The sequence below is a fragment of the Fundulus heteroclitus genome, chromosome 13, assembly GCF_011125445.2.
Source record: "Fundulus heteroclitus isolate FHET01 chromosome 13, MU-UCD_Fhet_4.1, whole genome shotgun sequence".
Classification (NCBI taxonomy): Eukaryota; Metazoa; Chordata; class Actinopteri; order Cyprinodontiformes; family Fundulidae; genus Fundulus; species Fundulus heteroclitus.
In genome coordinates, this window is record NC_046373.1 from 42,241,567 (window position 1) to 42,254,611 (window position 13,045).

At 38.2% G+C, this 13,045-nt stretch overlaps 1 protein-coding gene across 1 annotated transcript; it reads right to left on the reverse strand.

Moving 5' to 3' along the window:
- Window positions 1-693: 693 nt before the first annotated feature.
- Window positions 694-11,614, reverse strand: flot1a (flotillin 1a). The gene is made up of 13 exons (XM_021315626.2): window positions 11,418-11,614; window positions 10,908-10,967; window positions 10,522-10,597; window positions 10,023-10,113; window positions 8,687-8,830; window positions 6,741-6,860; window positions 6,552-6,647; window positions 6,291-6,443; window positions 5,847-6,028; window positions 3,856-3,901; window positions 3,218-3,355; window positions 1,510-1,671; window positions 694-1,407 (listed from the first exon to the last, which is right to left on the reverse strand). The coding sequence occupies exons 2-13, from the start codon at window positions 10,948-10,950 to the stop codon at window positions 1,387-1,389; spliced, it is 1,272 nt and encodes a 423-aa protein (XP_021171301.2). The 5' UTR covers window positions 10,951-10,967; window positions 11,418-11,614; the 3' UTR covers window positions 694-1,386.
- Between the last annotated feature and the right edge of the window lie 1,431 nt (window positions 11,615-13,045).

A 13,045-nucleotide genomic window follows, 5' to 3' on the forward strand; every position in this document is an offset into this window, starting at 1 on the left:
TTGGAGAATGTTTACAGTGCAAGAATTGGTTTGCCTTGAGCAAATCTGCCTTAGCTTATCCTGCTCTTAAAATAAAAAAAAAAGTGACAAAAACATAAAACAAAAACAGATTCCAAATATATACATAGTAATAAACTCTTTCTGACTTTATATTGCCTGTAATTTTCCAATCTTTCATGCTTTTTGAAAAACTTAGATGTGTAAAAAAAAAAAAAAACTTGATTGTGTCAGAAACAGGTTATGAAAAATGTCAAAAAAAAAAGGGATGTTTTCCTGTTAGTATTAGACGTTCATGCTAAGATGCACTTGAGGTTTGGCAGCAAGGCAGTGGACACGCGTCGTGTCAGACATGTTGGAGGTAAAGACAGACGGGGCGGGGGGGGGGGGGGGGGGGGGGGGGGGGCTAAGGAAGCACAAACAGCGCGGTAAGAGCAGACACAGTGGCAGAAAATGTAAACAAGTCAAAATGATTAAATGATAAATAAATTAAACGAGCTCCATGTGTTGGGAATGTTTTAGTCTCTCAGGGAGAAGAAAGATGAAAAAGACAAGATCCCACTACAGTAATGTAATAGAGTCAGTGTAACGATGGTAAATATAGAATAAGAACTGGACAAAATGTTTATGTGAAATTAAAGCGGTAAAACAGCTCTGTGCAAAAGTCTGACCCCCCCCCTCCTCTTATTTTTTAGGTTTTATTTATGAGTAAACAGGCGTTAACATGGTTTTCAGATGGTTTTGTAAAAAAAAAAAAATAAAAAAAAGATTTCTTTGGATTTTGGCAGGGTTTTTTTTGTCCCTTCACTCTTTTTCAAACCAATATCTAAACATTTTCAGGTGAATGTTTTTTTCTCTCCTAAGCCACTCAACTCTCATCCTGGCATTAAAAGCGATGGGATGAATTCATGTCTTGTCTCCATATATGAGAAACCTTAGCAAATTAATCAGCTTTAGGCTTCTGATCACAGCACCACTTTGCAAAACACGAAGCATTTTAAATTGTTTAGTGTATATGGGGGTAAAAAAAAACATAAAATAAAGCCTTTTTAAAGCTAAAAACAACCACAAAAAGGTCTGTCTACTTGAAAGTAAATATTAAGAAATAAAGGGTGCTTCAAGACTTTGCCACAGAGCTGCTAGTGTGTAACATGAGCCACGTAAAACACAAAGAACAGTGATAACAGGTAATTCGTTATTTAACTCAGATAAAGCACGGCATCAATAACCAGATGAAATGTGAACGTAAACGGATGAAAAGTGAACATTTCCTCAAAGATCAACGTAACAAACCAGCTGAGGTTAAACAGCAACACAGAGGAATCAGCGCGGCTGATAAGAGAAGACGGAGAAAAGATCTGACAGAAAGCTTCTCTGGCTCGATTCCCTTCATCCTGTCCGAGAAGTCACCTGCAGGACGGAGAAGAACGATGTAACACGTTAGAAACCTGAGACCTTAACAAAGCGACAGCAGCACACACAGAGGGAGAAGCTTCCAGGTGACTGAGGTACCTGAGAGATCTGGACGCCGGTCAGTTTCTCCACAGCTGCAGGGAGGCGCGTCATGATCTCCAGCACCTCTCCGGACAGCTTGGCCGCTCCGACGTCTCCTCCGCTGGACACCATGGTCACCTTCTTGGCTTCACACAGAGGCCTGCTGATCTCTTCTGCCATCTGGTGGAGGACAGAGGCAACAACATCTTAACGCTAAAAGCCACCAGAAACACGCTCAGGCAGCGGTGCTAAAACTTTTCAGTCCGCAAAAATAAAAACGGGAAGACATTAGAAGCCTTAAATATCAGTTGGTTAATATATTATTTTTAAATAACAGGAGTAAAATCACAACCCATAGAGCAGTAACACACAATCTATTGTTCTAATCGATTTGTAGTTTGGGTTTCTTATATTTATTTATAGCATAATAATTTGTTTCTAATAAAAAGAAGAAGAAGATAAGATCAAGTTATTTAGCTTAATTTCTAAAGAGCCTTTCAACAAACCACATTTGCTGATGACCTCAAGTAACCCTAATCGATTTGTAGGTTATTGTTTTTTATTATTTGTTTATAGCATAACTATCCCTACCATAATAGTTTTGTAATAATTTTAAAAAATTATAAAATCAAGTTATTTAGCTTGATTTCTAAAGAGCCTTTCAACAAAAAACATTTATTGATGACTTCAAGTAACCCTATTCGATTTGTAGGTTGTTTTATTTTATATTTTTTATAGCATAATCATTTTGTTATAATTTTAAAAACATGATAAAAACAAGTTATTAAGGTTAATTTTTAAAGAGCCTTTCATAAACCACATTTGTTGATGACTTCAAATAACCCTAATCGATTTGTAGGTTGGGTTTTTTATATTTATTTATAGCATAATAATTTTGTTCTAATAAAAAAAAGAACAAGATAAAATCAAGTTATTTAGCTTGATTTCTAAAGAGCCTTTCAACAAAAAAAATTTATTGGTGACTTCAAGTAACCCTATTCGATTTGTAGGTTGTTTTATTTAATATTTTTTATAGCATAATAATTTTGTTATAATTTAAAAAACATGATAAAAACAAGTTATTAAGCTTAATTTTTACAGAGCCTTTCAAAAACTACATTTGTTGATGACTTCAAATAACCCTAATCAATTTGTAGGTTGGGTTTTTTATATTTATTTAAAGTATAATCATTTTCTTATAATAGAAAAAAAAAGATTAAATCAAGTTATCTAGCTTAATTTCGAAAGAGCCTTTCAACAAACCACATCTGTTGACAACCTCAAGTAACCCTAATTGATTTATTTTATTTTATTTAAAATAAAATAATAAAATATGATTTATTTATTTTTTTAATAATTTGTTTACAGTGTAAAAATACCTACCATAATAATTTTGTTGTAATTACAAAAAAATCTAATATAAAATTATTTAGCTTAATTTCTAAAGAGTCTTTCAACAAACCACATTTGTTGATGACTTCACGTAACCCTTATCGAGTTGTAGGTTTGGTTTTTTATACTTATTTATAGCATAATCATTTTGTTATAATAAAAAAAACGATAAAATCAAGTTAATTAGCTTAATTTCTAAAGAGCCTTTCAACAAACCACAATAATTGATGACTGTTTATAGCAAATGTTTGCATTTTGATATATCAGCTATCCCAGGTGTATTTAGATGTAAATAACGTGTAAAGCGTGTAAACAGCAGAGAAGCGTGTCTCACCAGAGGCAGCTTCTCCAGCAGCATGTCCACCATGGCTCCATCCTTGTACTCGCTGAAGGCCTCGGCCTTCTTCGCCATCTGCTCCGCCTCAGCGCGGCCCTTGGCCTCCACCGCGAACGCCTCAGCCTCACCTTTAACCTGAACAGGTGAACAGGAAAGGCTTAGCGATACAAAAGTTACCAGAAAAGATGTTTAACGTGTATAAAAAGGGATTATCAGTAAGCGAAAAGAGTTTATTGGCTGATTAGTGCAAACACACACAGAGCTGTCAAGTCCAGATGTTTTTATCCATTTGTTCTCATAACAGCAACAAGAAGCGTTATTTTCAGCTCACAGCAAAATGCTCGTGTCAAAACAATTACTTTATAGATGTTAAATGGGTTAAAATATCTTCTATTGTTCTATGAGAATAAATTTGTTACAGTATATTCGTTGCTGAAGCTGAAAGCGACTTGCAGACAGTGGCTCTGAGTGAACATACCAAACACAGCGTCTAGAACTGGGTTTTTGTTTTTCCAGGCGGTTCCTCAGGTTTTACAACCTTAATTGGAAAATAAAAGTGGAGACGGCGGATATTCATCTGATGAGAAGCTGCACCTCTACGGCTAGTTGCTGCTGTTCCTGAGGGGCGATCTCACCTTTATGGACTCGGCTTCAGCCTCTGCCTCCATGATCATCTTCATGCTGCAGAGAAACAAGAGCAGAGATGGTCAGAGAACCCGTTTTACCGCCAGTTAGAGGAAACGAGTTTTACAGCCACTCAACCACAACAAGTGGATGTCTGTGGGGGTCTATTATATATATTATATAAAATCATATAAATTATATTCCCCCGAATGACATATGCTTTATTTTGATACAGTGAAGGTTGGCGTGTAAAATGCACAACGTTCAACGCTTCACGTGTAGCTCCTTTTTCCACAGGAAGTCCTGAGATTTAAATACCTGGGATTTTTTTTTACCCGGGTAATTTGTGTGCTTTCTGTTTTCCACTGCTCTGAAAGGCAGCAGAAATCGGATCAACATCACCGTAATGACGTGTGGGGAAGAAAACTGCACTACACCTCCAGTCCAACGGGTGGCAGTAATAAGGAAACACAGAACAAACAAGCAAATCCCGAATCCCGCCCTTTGTTCATAAAACAAGATGGAGGAAGGAAATTACAGAAATGTTGATCTTAGTGAAGAGGTGTAGTTGACCCTGATGCTGCCTTTTAAGAGCTGTGATCGGTCGATTGTACAAGGAGAAAAAACAGCAAAAAAAAAAATGCGCTCCTGGTGATCAAAGGAGAAAAATTAGACGAGATTAAGAAATGTGAGTTGTGATGATGAAAAAAAGAAAAACTTATTATTTTTCACACAGCATCAAAATGTTTTAATTTAAAGCATCTTACATAGAACCTCATCACACTGCAAAAAGTGTAGTAAAAGTGAGTAAAATTATCTTGAAATGAGTGTATTTGTTCTTGATTTAAGCAGCAAGTTTAAATGATCTGCCAGTGGAATAAGATTTTTGCACTCAACAACTCATCTCTATCATCTTATTTTAAGTGCATTATATCTAATTAGCTTATTTTAGGGGTCAAAATACTCATTCCATTGGCAGATAATCCTATCTAGTTATTGCAAGAAAATTTTACTTACTTTAAATTCACTTTTTGCAGTGCATTATTTACATTTGCTTATTTTTACTACCAGTCATTTTACTACCTTATCTATGTGATATTAATGCGCCTGTCTCACCTGTCAGCATTTTACTAGGCTTTCCTTCTTGTATAAAGCGGTCAGATTTGGCAAAATGGCCGACATGGAATGGAGAAAGAAAAAGGAAAAACGAAGAGCGACGCATCTGTCCAGTAATCTCTGGGAGGAGAAGAAGTGTTAAAAGTTAAATTGGCACAAATACAGAGTTTAAAGCGCATCGCTGCAGATCAGGGCGCCTTTTTCTCTGCACGTCACACAAGCAAACCTAGATTACTTTTAGGCAATTAAAATTTTTATGCAATACAGAAAATACTTTCTCACCTCTTTTATATATATTCTTTGTACATTTCTCCACTTTATTATTACATTACATTATTACATTTATCCAAAAATGTTCTAATATTCTTTTATCCTCCATAAAATTACATTACTTAGAGCTGTGCATTTAACCCGACGGGCCGCTGAAGCTAATTAATTTCCCTCTATGGGAATTATAAAGTTATAATTGTACGACTCTTATGGTAGTTTATGTGTTTATTTCCTCCACGTTTATGAGGAGGATCAGCCGAACAGCTGTCTCTGTTTCAACCATCTTCTCTGAGGCTCGCTAAAACTAACATTTTGTCACTTTAGGAGCTCTCTTAAGGCCTAACACGCTTCGTAAATAACTTTTTTACCAAAGTAAAATTTGAAGAAAAATCTTAGGATTCAGGAAATTCTATTGAAAATCCAGGAAAATGTGAACATGGGATTACTTGGTCAAAATTGTGCTGAAACGCTTGGCTTTCAAAATCCCAGGTAATTGCTGAAAATCCCTGCAGTGGTGAAAATCGTTCCCATTCAAGCACACAATCAGTGATAAACTAAACTCTACAGTCCATTTCGCTCCACCAGAGGTTTGTGTCAGAATAATACTGCATCTTACCGCTGAGCCTCAGCCAGCTTCTCCAGGCGGTACCGCTCCGCTTCTGCAGGCTTCTTCACCTTGGCCTCCAGCTCCTTCTCCCTGCGGGTGATCTCCTGCTCCTGCAGCATGATCTGCTGGGACCGCTCCACCACCTGCACCTGCATCTTCTCCTCCTCAATGCGCTGCTTCGTCTTCGCCACCTGGAAAAAAAAGAATATAAAATATCCTTTATTGTCCTAAAGAGGGGAAGTTCAGGTGTACCAGCAGCAAAGAGCAAATCTACAACATAGGAAAGAATACTGTAGCTATCAGTTATTAAAAATAGCGTACTCAAGAACTGAAGGTGTGCGACTAAGGAAGATGATTTTAGAAAACGTGCTAAACAAATATGTATATTTATGCAATAAAGAAAACCAACATGCATCCACCCATCAGCCATAAACAGTAAACTGTGTAAATCACCTGCAGCTGATAAGCCATCTCTGACTCCGCCTTCTTGGTGTTCACTTCGATGTCGTAGGCCGCCTTCTTCAGCTCGTAGTCCCGCTGGGCCTTCGCCATGTCGATCTCGTTCTTGTACTGAGCGGAGATCTTTACCTGCATAGCGTGCGCCTCCTGCAGGGAGACGGGGAGAGGAGGAGCAGAGAAGCGCGCTCGTATTTCTAATCTGCTGCGATGATAAATGCTTGGCAGGAAGGACGATGCAGAGAAATGACGTCTCACCCGGATCACCGCGTCTCTCTTGTTCTGAGCCTCTCCGATGCGAGCGTCCTTCTGGACCTGGGCTGTTCGGGCTTTTCCCAGTGAGTGCAGATAATCCTGTGGACCAACAGAAGGGAGTATAAGAAATCATTGGTTGGGAGTTTCTTCTGATTCCTTTTAAAACCTTTGTCTTGGTGTAAGAGAAGGAACCTGATCATCGTGGACGTCCTTGAGCGTGTAGCTGACCACGCTGATCCCCATGTTGAGCAGGTCAGATGAAGCCACCTTAAAAACCTGCTCTGAGAACTTCTTCCTGTCCTTGTAGATTTCCTAAAAGCAACAGATGTTATCTGGGATGATAACACACAGGTCAGTGGTAGAAAAAAGCCAAAAAACTGTGATGTCTTGGAAATCTAACGTCAAACGTCGCGGTAGTTTTGTCACGATACCAACATTTTGAGATCGGTGCCTGTTTAAAACATGTATTTTGATACTTTTGATACGTTTTCAAATAAAAAGAGAACACAAAATATCATTACTGACATTATTTTACTAAAACATACCAATCAGTAAATAAAGTAAAATACCACAAAGACAACCTTTTCTGATGCACACAATTTTAAAATACAGTAAAACTAAATTTAAAACACTAACCTATTCTTATTGCACTCAAAACACTTTTAGAACATAATAAATAAAAAGTCCTAAGTTAGAACAATGAGAACAATTATTTGAAATTAAAACAAGCTAGCAACTGTAGCAGCAAAATCTCTTTTTTCCCAAACTAAATTAATTAATTTTGCACGAACCAAATGTGCTTGGATCAGGCCGTACTTAGACTATTTATAATTACGGGATCAAAGTCATAATATTGCCAGAATAAAGCGGTGATGATATGAGAGTAAAGTTGTGATATTACCGGAAATTAAAGCTTTTACAATAAGAAAGCTTTGATAGTTATCAAGCTCTGACGTGATCAGCTAAAACAAACGAGCTTTTTAATGCAGGAGAAAGACTTTATTTTAGGGCAACGCCGGTTCAGTGAAAAAATAATTATATTAATGTCCTGCTTTGTAGACCAGGGCAGGATCAGCGGCAGCTTTGCACATGTGGGATTTAGGGCTGAACAATTAATCGCATTTTGAATATAATCGCGATTTAGGAAAACACAATTTCCAAATCGCAGAGTCTGCAATTTTTGGCTATGTAACAATTAGTGAATTAGACACGTCCATTAGGTGTTGGTAAAATGTTTAAAGTGGGTTTGCCTCCACATGGAAGGGAAGACAGTTGCAGCAGTGAGATAATCTAATTTTATTACTTGTTTTAGAGTTTATATAATCATACATAGCATTAAGTACAGGTCAATCAGTTTAATACATAGACTTGCTTGTTGGTTGCACTTTATGTTCAACAAGGATTGATGTCCAAATCAATTAAAAGCTGTTCTCTTGAATAATATTCTGATTAATAGAAACATTAAAAGTTCTTGTTTTAAATAGTCCTTGTTTACAAACATCTTTATTTAGAGGCCATTTTTGTTGCTCGTGGTTAATGCAGAGAAAAGTCAAAATTGCAATTTGGGTTGAAATATATTGTAGGCAGAACGCAATCATTTCTGCTCTGAGTTTAGATGCTGTGAGTCTTTTAGCACCTGATCTGCACAGCGAGGAAACAAATTGATTTGTTGTTTGTATATGTTTAAAAAGACATGATAAATTAAACTTGGGGGGGGAAAAAATAAAAAAATAAAAAAATATATATATAAAAAAAATTGCAATTAGATTATTTTCCAAAATCATTCAGCCCTAGTGGGATTCATCTGAAACGTGGAGACGCAGCAGCGCAACGGGTCGACTTCTGCAGGCAGGACGAAGCTTCAGTGCTTGGAAGGTGGGAGGGACGCTAAAAACAGTAAACTGCAGACCGATCGATGCTTTTACGTGTCGCTGAAGTCTCCAACAACAGAGAAAAGACGCTAGCTTTGTCACTTTTCTAAAAAAAAAAAAAGTCACTAGAGGGGTCTGACTTGGTAAATCTATGCAGCATCGTGTCGTTTTAAATGCCGCAGTACCCCGGTACCAAATCAGTCCCGGTATACGAGCAACCCTACGCCCGGGGATACCGTGTCTACGATGGGGTGTGAGTTAGCGTACCTCTACGGTCAGGTGGGCGATGATGGCCCGCTGGTGTCCCTCCAGCGTCTCCAGGGCGATCTGAGCGATTTCAGCCTCAGACTTTCCCATGAACATCTGGCAGGCGGCAGCCAGCATCTGCTTGTTCTGGCCCTGGATCTTCATCTGCAGGATGGAAAAGGTTGCATGTTTGCTGCTGCAGGAGATGGATCTCCACATAAATCAGCTTAGTGATGCAGACTTTGATGCTCAGCAGGCTCCTGGATGCAGATATGCAGCAAATAAACTCTTTCCCAACTTCTACTGACTAAAATAGTCTGATATGTGAGTCACTTTGGTGGAAAAGCTAATTCCCCTTGGCAGTAATTGACTTATTGATTATATTATTATTGTCCCTGAGTGCAGATCAAATATTAACATTACCAAAAACTGATTGATTGAGGGTTTTTGGTTTCTCCAGTGTATTTAACAGAGTTCAGCATGTTTAATTAGTTAGAAAGAAAGAATCAGGAGGCCTCAAAAATCGCATTGATCAGAGAAGCGTTGGGTCTCTAACCAGGTGGTTAACAGCACAGGAGCACCAAAGGGGGACTTTACTCTGACCATTCCCTATTATTCTGTACGAGACAGAGACTTGTCGTCTGCAGAAATACAGATGACTCTGTAATCGTTGGATGAATCGAGACGGATAAGAAGCCGAGTACAGAGCTGGGTCGGTTTATTTAATGCCATCTCGATTGTGAACAAAGCAAATGAGACGATTGTACATTTCAGGAGAAACCAGAATTGGTTCTGGAGCTTTGTGTGATCGTGAATAAAGCCGATATAATGAAACTAATGTTTATTTCTGGTGGAATGATTCTGTCTTTAGAGAAATCAGTTAAACGTGTTTGAATTTCCAGAAAAGTTTTTGAATCTAACATTTAAGATGACAACGATTCAATGGGTGCCATTCTCTGTTTAGTCTTTGCTAAAAGTTCCTTTTATACTGAGACCCGATTATCACAGATTAATCTTCTGCTAATAAAATCTTCCAACTGAGTGGTTATGTGAATTATCTAAATATAACAGACAACCCAAAGACTAAAAGCTTTGTAAAAGTGCTATAAAGTAAAGCTACAAACAATAGAAAAAGTTGATTTTATTTGGCATTTTAGAAAATCTATACACATTTCTTGACAAAAGTATCATAAAACAAACCCTTCTACTAGATATAAACATGTTAAACTATTTATAGTATTTAAATTGCCCTTGCAATGATTCATATAAATCTAATTTTAGCGAGTTTACAGCTTTTTTTTTTAAACTAGACTAGAGTAACATGATACACTGTGCGGTCTGAAACTGGCTGACTGACCTGAGCGATCCCAGTAACAGAGATGGGAACTCCATGGCGGGTGTAAACCTTATCGCTCTTCACGTTGAGAGTCAGAGTGTTCAGAGAAATCCTGGAGGAGCAGACAGAGACGTAGAGGAGAGCACTGATGGGCTGGAAGAGGCACTAATGGAGCCCATTAACCAGCTTTGTTTCTGTCATACGGGGTTTAAAACACACGGCAGCAGGAGATGGAAACCAGCTGCCACACAGAACATTTCAAATGAACTTGATTATATTAACTACAATAAAAAAAAACAGGAGCCAAATCTACACACTAACGTCTGTGTCACACTAATTCTAAAAGGATGGCAAGAAAGACAAGACTGACCACTCAAATGATCGGAATATTTCAGAACCTGTATGCTGTATCTTTTTAAAATCCACCAGTTAAATTTTGTGTGTTAAAAAAATCAATGTTGTTTAATGCGATTTAAAAACGAAGCATAACAGAGAAGGTTAATTAAAGCTGAGCTGCAACCTCTGTATCTGCTGAATGCACGGGATGACAAACACTCGGCCTCCAGCGATCATCACCGGAGGAGAACGACAGAAGCCTGGGAGGAACCAGAGAGTCGGACATTTATCATCATTATCCAGCATGTAATAAATCACAAAATGAACAAACATGATTGTTATTGTCAGCAATTTCCCCCTGGCAGCAATTTCCCTCTGGGATTATTAAAGTATATCTGATTCTGATTTACAAACAGGTTAATTTTCCCCCCACTCGTTCAATTACTTATAAGGTCGTCTAATATTTTCACTTTAATAAAAACCCGGCTTCACGACACTTGTGGGTCAAATGCACAAACAATAATCAGTTTTATGCTGTGGAGACATAAACACGACAGAGTCAGATGTTACCTGACACCACCATGGCTTCGTTGGGACCACAGGTGAAGAACATGTTGGCTGATCCTTTCTCTAGAACAAAATGTTTTAAATAAAAATTAAATTGAATAACCTAAATTATATTACAGCACTTTAAATGTGTCATATTAAAAGCATGTGTCATGGCTGCAGATATGAACGTGTTTCTGCTCCTATTTGTGCAGTAAAGGCAAAAGATAAATGATTTATGGAGCATGTCGTCTGACCAGCATCCTGCAGGGAGGAGCTGAGGAGGGAGGCAGATGGCATCAAATCTAATTTACGCAAATGTTACGCAGTAAAACCAGAAAATAAACGACGCTCCTCACATTACAGCCAGAGATGATTAAAAACAGCAACAAAAAACAAAACAAAACATTGACACGTTTAACCATTTCCAAACGCAACCTGCAGCTAACGGGCTCTTTATCTGATAACTGCATCTATTTCCCCCATATTAATGTGTATTTGCGATAAAAAATGTAGATAGGAGCGAACACCTACCGCTTGGCGGAGAAAAACGACGTAATTTTGGTGTAGAAGACTTAAACCGGTCAGTGTAAATGACTCTGGTTTGGTTAGATGTGATGTATTTTATTCTCAGCTAATGTTTACTCCAGTCAGGCGATGATGATGATGGAGCGAGTCAGTGCTGACCGCAGCTCTGCGTCCTGAGCAGTGCACGCCCATCCTCCCCGCGGCGCGCCACCGCCATCTAGTGGCCCGGTGGGGAACTGTTGCCCCACAAAACGCCCTCCAAAGGAACTTTAAAACACCATGATTTGTTTTACTTAGATTTTAATAGTCCCTTTCTTTTTGACAGGACTTTTCCTTATTGTCTGTGTTGTTTGAAAGGGTAGAAATTATAATACATTTAACTGAAAAATGTATAAGCGCAAAGGAACTAATGGAGAAGACAAACACCAACATGAAGAAAATGAGAGGTGTTTATGGTTTTGTGGATTTTTTTCTTTTTTTTAAAAAAGTTGCAGTTTTGGTAAAAGTTGGTTGAAAAACATATGAGTTTGAGTTCAGTCCCTGTGTGGTTGCGAAGCAACATCATAGAAGGGCCAGGGATGCACTTAAAATATATGTTTTGAATTTGTTGAGAATTATCGATATCGATTAATATGATTTCTATTTTATCAATAAAAAATTTTGTGGATCGTCCAGCCTGAGACTACACCTGGCCAAAAACTGAGATCATATCAAGTTACATGACTTACAAAAAAGAACCAAATTACAGCAATAATTTATTTTAGATTACTTGGTTTAGACACAACTCATTTGACCCGATTACATGAAAAAGACATTAATCTTGGATTTTTGAATGAGCAGTATAGTATGTTTTCTGTCAGAGGAGTTGTCCTGCTGAAGAACTGAGAGACATGTACATCTTTCAGAGTTTATATTTTATTGCAATTAAATTATTTATATTTTGTGCTGTGAGATTTAGGACAAGCATGTTGTCCTGTGTAGCATCGCTTCTGTCAGTCTGCTAGAGGGCAGCTGGGCTACTAACATAGCTCACCCCCATCAGGGTGTGAGTGACTGTAGTGTAAAGTGCTTTGGGGTCGTCGGACTGGATAAAGCGCTACAAGGCAAGTAAGTAAGTAGCCCTCATACATGTGCTCATTAGATAAGAAATGTAAATACAGAGCTGCTTTTAAAAAAACGGATGTAGAACAAGAAGGCCGGTCATAAACCAACAGATGCCATTCACTGCAAATAGCTCCAACTGCAGCTGACAACGCCAGCGGAGCAACAGCGCTCTAGGAACAAACAGCAGGTGTAGCGCTCAAAAAACAATCAAATTGGTTGAAAAAGGCACTAAGGATCTCAGATTAGTAGATCCCAAAAACAGCCACACAAACAGCTGACGTCCAGCAGTAGTAACAACCTGCCCAGCTATAAATACGTCTGCTCCACCCATCAATCAGTGGAGCGCTACACGCAGCACATGGCACTCACAAAGTCAGACCGTGGAACACCGTCTCACCAATGTAAAGAGATTAAAACTGGGGTCATTTTCTGTCTTTTTATTGCAGAAGCATTCTGCACTAACTGCAGACGGCCAAGATCTTTCTTTTTTTAAACACATAAAAAAGGCTGTCAAGACAAGATGAAATAAA